The 12,356-nt window shown below is 33.3% G+C and overlaps 2 protein-coding genes and 1 non-coding gene across 4 annotated transcripts; all 3 read right to left on the reverse strand.

Annotated features, from left to right (window-relative positions):
* Positions 1 to 428: 428 nt before the first annotated feature.
* Positions 429 to 1,788, reverse strand: LOC122606173 (L10-interacting MYB domain-containing protein-like). The gene is made up of 3 exons (XM_043779135.1): positions 1,737 to 1,788; positions 1,079 to 1,458; positions 429 to 1,000 (listed from the first exon to the last, which is right to left on the reverse strand). Exons 2-3 carry the CDS (start codon positions 1,442 to 1,444, stop codon positions 749 to 751), a joined length of 618 nt encoding a protein of 205 aa, XP_043635070.1. The 5' UTR covers positions 1,445 to 1,458; positions 1,737 to 1,788; the 3' UTR covers positions 429 to 748.
* A 198-nt stretch (positions 1,789 to 1,986) lies between these two features.
* TRNAV-UAC lies at positions 1,987 to 2,059 on the reverse strand. The gene has a single exon. It is a non-coding gene; the product is annotated as a tRNA-Val (tRNA).
* Positions 2,060 to 5,064: 3,005 nt separating this feature from the next.
* LOC122602771 (two-component response regulator-like APRR3) lies at positions 5,065 to 10,985 on the reverse strand. 2 transcript variants are annotated; one of them, XM_043775365.1, is made up of 9 exons: positions 10,777 to 10,985; positions 10,073 to 10,542; positions 8,310 to 8,471; positions 8,091 to 8,224; positions 7,767 to 7,922; positions 7,487 to 7,622; positions 7,126 to 7,378; positions 6,094 to 6,760; positions 5,065 to 5,562 (listed from the first exon to the last, which is right to left on the reverse strand). In XM_043775365.1, the coding sequence occupies exons 2-9, from the start codon at positions 10,401 to 10,403 to the stop codon at positions 5,464 to 5,466; spliced, it is 1,938 nt and encodes a 645-aa protein (XP_043631300.1). In that variant the 5' UTR covers positions 10,404 to 10,542; positions 10,777 to 10,985; the 3' UTR covers positions 5,065 to 5,463. The 2 variants fall into 2 exon arrangements, with proteins under 2 accessions (XP_043631300.1, XP_043631299.1); XM_043775364.1 differs by having other exon boundaries at positions 7,469 to 7,622; positions 10,777 to 10,984.
* Between the last annotated feature and the right edge of the window lie 1,371 nt (positions 10,986 to 12,356).

Below are 12,356 nucleotides of genomic sequence, written 5' to 3' on the forward strand. Positions count from 1 at the left end.
CGCATGTCCACTCAATGCCGATGTGTTGTCTCTTATTCTTTCAACTCTTGATGAAACATTCGTCAACCAAAACCAACAAACAATGATCATAAACACAATTTCATCCTCCAAATCCATGAAACCTTAAACATAGTATAAGATAAAAGAATGACATTAGTTCCTGTAGCTAACGAAGCATTGACATAAAAGCAAACAACATACCACTAATTAAAAGGTTATAGCAAATCGCACTTGATAGTGTAAGCACCTAAAAAGTAAAGAAAACAACAGCCATCGAAGAAAAGGGATTCACAAACAAACTGATTAAATTTTGATGTTGCTGAACTAGCATAAAAAACAAAAATAGATTGAATATTCCTCACAAAAGACAAAAGTGGTTCAAAAACTAGTAGCAAAAGACGTGAAATCACATGACGAACTGCAACAACTTAATCAAGTCCAAATTTTCTTTTAATCAACCTAACAGGCCAAACTTATTTCCAGCATTCCTAATCCAACTTGCACAACTCTCCGTTTTCAATACCAACCAAAGTTTCTTAAAATCGGCACTCTCACCAAAAAGCAAAAGTGCGGTCTCATACATTGGATCATTCGTATCCCAACCAAGTTTCTCCAACTTCTCAACACAAGCAACCATATCATCTCCTTTATTTTTCTCCATCATCATTCTTGCAATGTTAGATATATCTTCTGCAACTGCCATGACGTTCGAATTATTTGCTTCCCTTTTTCTCTTTTTACTTTGAGCTCAAGAACGAGACGAACATGCTTGGTTTAAAGGTGGCGGCTCTAGTGTTGTGTCAAGAGGTTCTTGTTGTAGATGATGGCTATCAACATCTTCATTCAATTCAGGGTCTTCATGGCTTTCTTCTGGGTGACGAAGACCCGAAGCGGGTCCCCAACCATCACACCCAATAGCAGCAGATGCATCATAGAGCTTGATACACAAATCGGGATACATCAATGGCGCATTCTTGAGTGGTTCCGCATACTTGTTTGACTGTTTAAAAATATATATGTATATAAGGTATATGAATAATCTACAAAACTTGGTAAAAGAATACTAAACGAACACAACCTTCATCTCTATCGCCCACTCTTCTTCTGTCAAATTGAAACTCTTGGTTACTGGATTGTACAAATTGCCGGTCCTGTTTTTTAACTTCAGCCATACATTAAACTTTCCTTTAATATAGTCATAACGATTCTTCATTTGTCGTTGATCGACAATAAAACCATGTTCTTTTTTTAGCGTTTCTCCAACATTTTTCCATGCTTGCATCGTCATGCTATTTTGTCCATTTTGGCTCGACTCATGTACACATGCTTCAAGAAACGTTTTCTCTAGACCTTCTTGTTTCCAACTAGCCCTACCCTTTTTTAGTTTCAAAGAATCTCCAATTTGGTCAATTGGTTGTTCCAAAGACTCTCCAGTATGATCCATAGGTATATATATTCCTAGATAACCAAGAGATAGATACTAACAATCATGAAATAAATGTATTCTAGCAACCATGTAACAAATATATCATAGGGAGATAGTTACTAGCAATAGAGTTCAATAATGCATATAAAAATTATTGATAAAAATCTAATGAGTATTTTCTGCCTAAACCAACATTACAAGTGTTTTGCACATAAACAAATAAAAAGAAATTGAACAATAATCATAATACTAGTATTGATGATAAAACAGAGTATGAAAAATAATATATATATAATCGTATGTATCATACCTCAAAGGCCCCAATTGATGTTGATGCTCTTGTTTTTAATAGGGAATCACCTATTTAAAAATATACATAACAAAATAGTAGATTAAAGTATGAGAGCAAAGAAATAAAATAAAACGATATTACGAAAAATATGTACCTTGAGAGCAACAGAGAAAAGAATAGAAAAAACAAAAGAAGATGAAACGAGCAGAGAGGGGGGCAGCCTAAAACTTTATCCAATGGAAACTCTTCAAAAAAATACATATATATCTGTCGCTGCCCGGGTTCGAACCGGAGACCTTTTGCGTGTAAAGCAAACGTGATAACCACTACACCACAGCGACTCTTTTGTACATTCATTGCCATCCAAATTATATATATATATATTTATTTTTGATGCTGAATTTCATTAATGTTTAATTAAGAAAATAACTACTTTTTTGTTGCCGCTATAACTTCTTGTCTGTCGAGCCCTTTTTATGGTATCGCGAAAAGTATCTAGAATTTATGGGACGAACCTACATATGCCACATTAGTTTGTGTATACAACAAACTATATATATGTAATCGATCACTTTTTTTAAACATTCAAGCAGTTTATTGATTGCAGCTAGCGATCATGTTAATGTGAATATTGCTACCTTTTGTTAAATGAGTAAATCATACGTCATCATGTATTCATTAAATGATTATATGTTTGTTGTCAACGAGAATTAATTAGTTAGTAAATGAAATTTAAAGCCTATTAAAAAGGTAAAATTAAAGTGTGAAAGTATATAATACACTCTTTACAAAGTATGGACCAATTAATTCCTGATAACTCAAAAAACAAGTATGAAAGTTATATTTGCAATTCTTGTGTCACAACTTTTGATCATTGGTATTGGTAAGCTTTTGTTATTATAACCTAACTTTGGGTATCCATGTGTTATAACAATCATAATTGATATACGTAACTTATTAATTTCAGAGCAAAAGGCGATGGCTATGACTATGGAGGAATTTTGTCCAAGGTGTAAAATTTCAGGATTTCCATGTCTTAATGAAGATTGCTTCAACAGATGTACAGACAAAGGTCATGTTGATGGGAAATGTCATTGGAAAGACCCTACAACCACACCCAACGAATGTTATTGTTTTGAACCTTGTGAATCTTTTAAAGCATATGCAAATGAGGATCCCCCTGATTGTAAGTAGTATTTTCTACATTAAGATGAGTAATATATTAATAAAGCTTGATTTTTTAGTTGTTAAAAATGTCTAGCAACATTTACATGTTTATTTATTTTTGAGTGGCCAACTAAAACAATGTTAGATACTCCTTACGAGCTTGTAAAATTCGGTCTCCCTTTGATTCGATCAGGTGGCTGAAGCCCTGTCGATCTTCCTTCATCGAGCGTGGTGCCGAATAACAAATAGTTACATAGTGTAGAAAGAAACTCAGTAAGGAACGAACTCATGACCCTTATAACACATGCCAATGCCTTAGCCACTACAACAAAATGCCATTGTGACTAATGTTATAGCCTAAAATTGTTGAATATGTATATCAACGTGTTAACTTTAAAAGGCATCAAACCAAAATTTGCATCAATATAATAAAAATATGCATTATTTTGAGTGTAGTTACACGAAATATTCTTGTGTAATATCTATATATATGATGTGATTCTTAAAACTAAGAAAGACTAATAATTATTATTACGATGTACGGGTTTTATGTTTTTGACGAATCAATTTTTACATCCATTAAAACCGGAGAAAGAAGTTGCATGACAATTACTTGGGTGAAAAATTTTACCTATGAGAAAGTGAGAAACTGAATAAATAACTCCATAGCATTGTCCCACCTAGAAAGAATATAATGTATGTTATCATGATATTAGTTATAACGATATAATTTATTTAAATGAAGATTTAGTCATTGGAAAGTTATGTTCGCTAAAAGATTGTATTGAAATGCGATTTCACTCATGTTTCTTAATTTTTTGATTTAGATCCAATGACACTTTATGTAACTTACTTTTTTTAATGGAAGTCTAGAACCACACCCTATATATTGATAAATAGATGGATTCTCTTCATTGGTTTGGTTTTATGTTGACCATAGCCGAAAACAAGCCAACAAAAGGTTTTCATGTCTCCGGTTTCTCTTGCATACAAAACAACAGATGGTACAAACTCGGCCGGCATTGTTCTCCAAGTGACTTACACAGCCAATTGTAAAACTTATACATAATGAAAGATAGATAAAAAACAATGATACGTTTAGTACTTTCTTTTCTATTTCTTTTCCATTTAGGAGAAATTCATATATTTTACTATTATTATTTTTTTTACTTCAACAAAAATATGAAGTATTATGTCCATTCATATATATGAGATTTGGTAACTAGTGCCCCTAGTGCAATAGTTAAGAAACATTTAATAAACTTGTTATTTCTTTATTAAACAAAAATTATATTTAATGTGTCCTAATTCAACCTAACAATTTCTATTTTTAAATTAATAATTAATACATATTTATATATTTTAGGAAAATTAGACTTCAATAAATACTTCATTAAATATATCTTAACTAATACACTTGGGGCATTAGTTAACAAATCCCTTCATATATTACATGGTTTAAAAATATTAAATATCCTAATTAATGTCGGTTAACTAAATAAATAGCATTTCAGAATTTCAGCTCTTTTTCAGCAAATTATCGTGTCACAATAAAATTATCTCGCCTATATATATGTTGTCGTTCAGCCCTTTTTGTCGTTCTTCCTAGATAGTGTATAAAAACATTAATTTGGTTGTCACACTGTTTTGTTTTCCATATTATTGGTGGTAAATTGTGATGTATGACTATAATAAGCTTTATCACGGTTTAGTTTTTAATATCTGTTGCAAAATAAATGAATCACATGGCTCCATAAATTTTATGGTTTAAAATATTGACATGCGAAGATTCTATACTCTAAGCTTAGGTACAAGATAGCCACATATTCCTTCCCTCGCAATGACCTATAGGCGGAATAATTTTAGTATATTACTGTGACATTTCACAATCTTTCTTTCTTTACTTTAATAAAAAACACTGATCTCTTCTTTCCCTTACACTACTATCATTCTGTATATTACACCACCGATGGTGATTGATACGAATCACCTGGCAAACACCAGAAATCATCAGAACAACAAAAAAAAAAAAAGAAAAAAAAACCTTTCAAAGAGCACTAAAAATACTCAGCGTTGTCACATAGATTCAAACACCCTTTTTGGACCCCTTTATCGTGACCAACTATACACAAAATGAATGATAAGATGACCATTCAGCATGATCAAATAGAACTAGAGGTGCACCAAATATTTCGACATAGTATAACAGTACCATGATCAAGAAATTTCAAAGTATTCAAGAGGCATAAAAGTAAAAGAGATTCTACACAGAAGGTACATTTTGAGCAATTGACAGGCGTAGGTTGTTTCTTTAAAGGAAGTGAGTCCACAAGACACATTAAAAATCAAATCAAATCAAATCAAAGAATCCTTTATTGGGCATCAAAGGGTTCTTTCCTTTTAGGACCAAATCGGAGACCTTTAAAGCCTTTGAAAAAACGAAAACTTACCACACGAAGGAGAGTATCCAAATTTTCTTCTTTCTGAAGAGTCCTTGATTAAAAATGTTCCCTTCATATCTACACAACCACCCTTGATGATATCCATATACATAAGCGTTCCATACACCAGATAATTGTTAGGAATCTGCATCCTTCCCATTCACCCCTTGTCTAACAAACTGTCCACGAACACGTGGTCTCTGTTCTGCCAGTTTTTTCCTGCTCTGGTATCGTACCTTTGAATGCATTCAATAAAAGATGTTACCTTTAAGGCTTTTATCATAACAAAATTAGATTTTACTACAATGTCAAATGGGTACGGTAAAGAAATGAAAAATAGGTTTGAATTCAAATGCTACTTTTTTTGTGATGTATGGGTTTTGACTCACAAATGGGTTTTGTCCAACCAGCCAACACTTATTTTGTCCATTTTCTTATAGATATTTTAAATGAACTAATCTATTATATAATGATTAAAATATAGAATTTACTAATAATGTAAATAGATAATAATTTATTTTAAAAGAACTATTTAGGACGTGTCGTAAGAATTTGAATTAGCAGTGGGCCAGTGGCAGATAATTTTGACCCGTCTTACCCTTTTGCCCCATTCATTTCTGCTACACTCTTTTATAGAGCTTACCTGTTTGACCCATTTCAACTTTTCCATATAAATAGATTAGAATTGCCAGATCTAAACCTCTATAGAAGCATGTTATGTTATTTGTTTTAAAAGCACAAATGGTTCTAAGAATAATATTATGTACCTTTTTCTCAAAGCATCTTTCTTTTCTCTTCTGTCGGAATTTGTTGAGGGCTGCTTCTCTATGAGCTAATCGGTCTGGATCAACCCCGCTACCTCTTCCGCTTCCGCTTCCACTCCCACTTCCATTTCCATTTTTGCTTTTTTCAGCAACTCCATTATCACCTCCTTCAGCATAACTGTTACCCTTTTGGCCACTACTACCATTCTCACCGTTACTTTTATTATTACTACCTGATGCACTTCCATAATTAGCAGCATTTCCTTCAGCTGGGGCAGCCACATTAGACACCATGTTTCTGGAAGATCCACCCTCATCCGGGATTGCTGTTTGTTGCTGCTGTGTCTTGTGAACATGGTGGTGATGGTGGTGGTAATGGTGGTGATGGTGGCGGACTTGAAACTGTGCCTTGTCACCTTCAGAAGGACCAGGAAGAATTGCTGTATCATCGGCTGGAGGTTCAGGTTTAGAGAATGCGATGTTAGTGCTCGAGCCCATGTCATTATTGGGAGTACTACTGCCATTAGAAGGTTGATTTGGGGCACCATTTGAGTTAGATAGTATGTTCACAGGTTTTCCTGTTTCTGAGCTAAGGGTAAAATCTAGTGGTGAGCAGCTGCCTACAATCCCTGTTGGAGCTTGATTGCCATTCGATGTAGTGTTATTATACCTGCATCATAACAAGCATTGAATAACCAGCTAACCAGTCGCAACAAAAGTGAATATGCAAGGAAAATTTAATACTATTGAGATAATTTTTGGAATTATAAGACACATTCTTAAGTGTGTGTGTATACATTTATATATAAACAAGCAATATTAATTTTGTAAACTTGTCAGGTTTTAATTTTAAATTGATACAATTGAACTAACAAATATCCACAAATCACAAGAACTTGCCAAACCAAAAACCCAATTCTCTGATTATTACAACTTCAAGCAGTAAGTAGATCCAAACACTAGGTTATATACCAGCGTCTTGCTACAATTGATTATCTACTCCGGATTATTTAGCTCACATAATCAGTTAATTACCTGGAGAAGGCTGAAAGGCCAGATTGCCTCAGAACATTTCGTGTATGGGTACTTGTATCAGGATCTTCGAAGTCTCGCGATCTCTTCAAACTGAGCTCGAGGGTAGGTGATCCCATACTATTTGATTTTGCAACCGTAACATTATTAGTAGACATGGTGTTTGGTTCACCCACTTCCTTTGAGCTCAAATCCATGTTTGTTTCTGAATTTCTAGGGACTCCTATTTCCAAATCTTTCCCCGTTTCAACCGCATCTGCAATATGTAATAAAGAGATTAACACAAAAAGGAACAAAACAGAACATCATACATTTAATTTAACTTAGGCAAGTTTTCATATGTTACCAATTATATCATCCTCACCACCCTGCTTTTTAGTGCTAACAGTATCTGGGCTGGAATGGATTACATGGGCGCAGGTGCTATCAGGGGTTCCCGCTAAATGGTCCCATGAATACTTCGCACTTTCAACTTCTACTGCCTTTCTTGACCATGAACTCTATATAACCAAGAATATATCAGTGGATAAACTTTACAGTATCTATATTATATAGATATAATAATAATACACGACAGGTTGTTATACAAGGTGTAAAACTTATGTTCCCTCATGGATTGTGTTCATTTATATTATTTATTATACCTGATTGCCACTTCCATTATCACTTCCATCCTTAGTAGTCAGGCCTATGCTGACGTCATCATCTTCCTCACTGTCATCATCATCTGAGTCTTTATTGCTTCTCACATTTGTAGGTCTATGAGCATGTATACCACTCTCACTTTCACTACCACTCGACTGATTAAAACACAGATAAATTTAATGCAAAAAAAAAGTGGTTTAGTATTTCAGTGTATTTTCTTTGGAATATGAGGTAGCACAAAACAGTTACATTTCGCTCTACCAGATCATTTCCCAACAAACCTGAAGCCAAAGTCCAAAAGCATAATAACTAAATTAACTCACACTGTGACACTTCCTCCACACATGCTGCCAGAGGTTTTTAAGCTCATTCTTTCGAATAGGCTTGACTAAAAAGTCAACTGCACCTTTGGATAAACAATTAAAGACTATACCCATAGAATCGTCAGATGACATCACTGCACGTAAAATTTGTTAGGTGTAGCAACTGGATGTATAATAACAGTTTAATAAATTCCTGATGGAGAAAGGAACGATACTCACTGACGACTGGAATATTTTTGCGCGGTATGTGGTTCATGATCTTGGACAAAAGACCAATTCCTGATAAATATGGCATGACTACCTCGGTTAGAACAAGATCAATTTGTTTGTTGAGATCAATCAGTACTTTCCAAGCTTCTAGACCATTTGCTACGGCAGTAACTGCAATAGAGTAACTCATATGTGATCAATAAATTTGAAGAAAGACCGGTATGCAGCAAGACAGGAACAAATATGAGAGGCATATATAGCTTATATAGTTTCTTGGAAGACTTCAGTTTGTGACTGAATAATATTGATAATCGTTGTAGTGACTAGTGAGCAGCATTAGTGCAGATCATAAAGACAACAACACTAATGCAGTAGGTTAAATCTGTTGATGATGGAGAAGGCGGGACCGGGACGGAATCCAAATTTTTTAAAACAGCTAATTGATATTTTAATATTTCGTTGATATGATTATCGAAGCCCCAAAAAATATGTGATAAAGTAACAAAGCTGTTACTTAATCAAAGTTGAAATAAATAATGATGTGAAGAAAGAAACATACATTTTTAGTGAAAGAACTTATTTGAAGTTGGAACAATGCAACAATCGATATGACAAGCATTATATTCATCTTGGAAGAATACGAAGGCGAACGGTCTAAGTTAGAATGGATGGATTTGATTTTTGTGTTTCATCTCAAAGGCTGAATCAGAATATGTAACTACACAGGAAAGTGATTAAAAGTCCCCCCAATTTTTTTTATTATTATTTTTTTTTGATACATGCAAGCTCCTAGATCGGTTATTATTCAAAGATTTAGACTCTTTCCGATAATAATATATCCGTAAACCGTAGTCAACATTAATGTATTGCTCGTAACTATTTGTAAAGCAAACAACTATTTCTGGGTCTAACCAAAATGAACCTTCCTGTTTTGGTTTTCAATCCGTAAACAGTTTTGCTATCATTTTCTTTATAGCTAATCAATCTTGAGTCTTAGTTATGTAGGCCATCTAAAGAAAATAAGTTGCAACTTAATCGTTAACAATTTGTATCTAAACTTATTGCGTTCAATATCAAGAATCTATAAACAAATTGAAGTTCATTTAATTGGTTAACCAAACCGAGGGCAACCATAGGTTAGATGTTTCTTGGATTCAGGTTGGTTTAACAAATTGAAAGATTATTATCAGTTAACCATTTACTCATGACTTTATCAGGGTTGAATTGATAACTGACTTTTGAGTTGCTTATATAGAAATGGCGAAAGGCCATGGGGAGATACCGTCTGTGATCCATGGATCTCAGATCGGAAAAAGAAATGGATCTCTCTATTACTTTGAGAGGAGAATAGTTGGTTTGATGTGTTTTATAGTGTACATTGAGTCATAATTCTGTGAAGCCTCCTTAGACAAGTCTGCTTCATTTAGCCATGCGTCCAAGATACTCGGCTATGTATTTTTTTAATTATTTTTTTAAAAAAAAATATTTTTATTTTGTTAAAAGATTTATAACATTGCATGCAATCTTGTGATTTGGACATGATGTATATAAACAACTTGAACTTCATTTTTTTGCCCCAATATGTATGGACTGCCTTGCACATTAATAGTTTGGAGTTCAGGTTTTTATGAAACATTTGACTTAAGGGAGAAAGTTAATTGCTTTTTTTTCTTGGACAAGAGAAAACCCAGCTAATAATTTTAGTTGGCTCCAACCCAGGATACAAAACTATACATCTTTATAATCAACACTAAGTTAAAATAGTTACAGACCTTCGTAGCTGCAGTTACGTAGCAGAGCACCAACAACATGTCGAGTACAATCATCATCTTCAACCAACAAAACTTTAAGAGACCGAAAAGGCAAAAACCTCTCCCATTGAACTAAAGGCGGCCCTTGTGGATGCTGTCGTTGACCAACATCCTTCGATATCACCAACTCTACACGCCTACTATCCTCGTTAATCCTAGACTCGTCTTCCTCAGACAAACTTTGCCCACCTCCATCCCTCACTTGCTTCAACTCCTTACGGTTATGATGATTAAGTTCCGCCGAGCCTTTCGCTACCGGAATACTACTAGAACTCACCCCAACTCTCCTCATTAACCAGATTCAAATAAACCTACTATAAACACACTACACATCCGCAACAACAACAATATATATTCTTTCTTTGAACAAAACCAGCACATACCGTTGCCCCCAATAAATTTAACTTTCGAGATAAACCTATTACACAACCCTACACAAAATGAACTCATCATCAATACTCCGTACATCCATAAATCAATTTCGTTAATATTATCCATATTTAATATATTTCTCACACGCATAAAGATATGTAACAATTAATTTTTATGTGAACTATAATTACATAACACATAAAATCAGAAATGAAAAACGTAAAAATAAAATACTAATATGAAAAAACAAAATATTCTAATTTAATTATGAGTTAATTATAAACAATACTTACATTTATTTACGAGAATAACGGAGATACAAACAACAGATCTTTCAGCAAAATCCGGTCAAATCAGCAACACAAGAAGTCAACAAAAAGTCAAATTATAGAATACAGAATTTATATAGATACCTAACAGTTATTTGATAATTTTATAATAAAGCTTATAATGGAAATTGAGTAAAACAAATCAGAGCGTAAATCTAGGGTTTGTAATGATTTAATTGTTGTTATGAATAATGATCTACTGGTTGGGAGAAAAGAAGATATTATATTCGTAATGATGATGATGTGGAGGTAATGAGGGCCAATAATGTGCCACGTAGGCTAACATGTAGGATTAATAGTGATGACGTGTTAAGGGAGATCAAATAACCGGCAGAGAGTGGGTTTGGGGCGGATCGCCGAATCTTGAAAGATCCGGTTTGAATTGGTTACGTGGTGGGCTGTGTGATGAGTTAAAGGTTTTGGGGCCCACCGATTCGGGTGGAAAGATAATGGGACGTTCGGGAAATGACGAAATTGCACTTGCTGAAAAGGACGAAATGACGAAAATGCACTTGACATGTAAGCAAGAAAATATCTAGAGATCCAACTTGTTGCTGCTGGAATAGGGTGTGTATGAGGCATATGGTAGCTATGGTACAGATCAACCAGTAGTGGTCTGCCATGTGGAATAAACAAGTGGCTGTTGAATCCAACGGCCATCATGGCTGGGAGTTTTCACGGATTAGCTCTATCCCATGTAAACCAAGTATTTTCTCTTTTCAAAAAGGTTGAAAGTAATATTCATGCCATATATGTTAATTTATCTACAAGGGTGTAAATTAATCAAAAGGATTATGTTAAATGTGCATAACAAGACATTGGTTAAGAATAAATGCACCAAATATTTTTATCAAAAAAGTGAAACTTATTTTTTTGTAACAGTGAATTTTTCAAAAGATACAGAATGATTTACTAATTTCTTTTTTAAAGGAATAACATAGTAATATTCTAAATATTTTTCTAAAAAATTACAAATAAAATAATAACTTAAACTTATCTTGGAAAATTCATTTTTATAGTTTTTAATTATTTCCACTTCAAAAATGGAAAACTTCTTATATGGAGTATTTTACAATCTTACATATAGACATGTTTTCTAAATTTTTATAGGTTTTGAATAAATAGTCTTTTTCATCTTCATTATAAAAATGAAAATGGAAAGTTTGAAAAAAATTTCTATAACCAAATGCACCATAAATGTGTGTCACACATACTTGGAAAAGAAACTAGAACGAACTGAACCTTTTGTTATCTTTTATACCGTAGAACCTCTAAAATTTAATATTAGATAAATTAATAACCTTAATACAATTAATAATTTGTTCGGTTTCAACTTGGCACTAGTAAAAAATTGGACTCCAATCAATAAAATAATAAGATAATGACTTTTTTAAAACCCTAATGTAAATATAGTAGTCACAATAAAACTATTAATTAATAATTTTTTAAATATTTCAAATTTTAACATTGTCTAGTAAAAAATGAATTTATAGTCACTTGTTTTATTTGGAAATTGGAATCTATACTGAATTCATCATTAAATT

The sequence above is a fragment of the Erigeron canadensis genome, chromosome 6, assembly GCF_010389155.1.
Source record: "Erigeron canadensis isolate Cc75 chromosome 6, C_canadensis_v1, whole genome shotgun sequence".
NCBI classification, from domain to species: Eukaryota; Viridiplantae; Streptophyta; class Magnoliopsida; order Asterales; family Asteraceae; genus Erigeron; species Erigeron canadensis.

Coding starts and splice junctions, on each gene's coding strand:
- LOC122606173 (XM_043779135.1), bottom strand. CDS start 1,444: ATGGATCATACTGGAGAGTCTTTGGAACAACCAATTGACCAAATTGGA. Junction 1,001..1,078: donor AGTGGGCGATAGAGATGAAG/GTTGTGTTCGTT, acceptor ATTTTTAAACAG/TCAAACAAGTATGCGGAACC.
- LOC122602771 (XM_043775364.1), bottom strand. CDS start 10,403: ATGAGGAGAGTTGGGGTGAGTTCTAGTAGTATTCCGGTAGCGAAAGGC. Junction 7,923..8,090: donor TGTGGAGGAAGTGTCACAGT/GTGAGTTAATTT, acceptor TGTTTTAATCAG/TCGAGTGGTAGTGAAAGTGA. Junction 5,563..6,093: donor AAAGATGCTTTGAGAAAAAG/GTACATAATATT, acceptor ATGCATTCAAAG/GTACGATACCAGAGCAGGAA.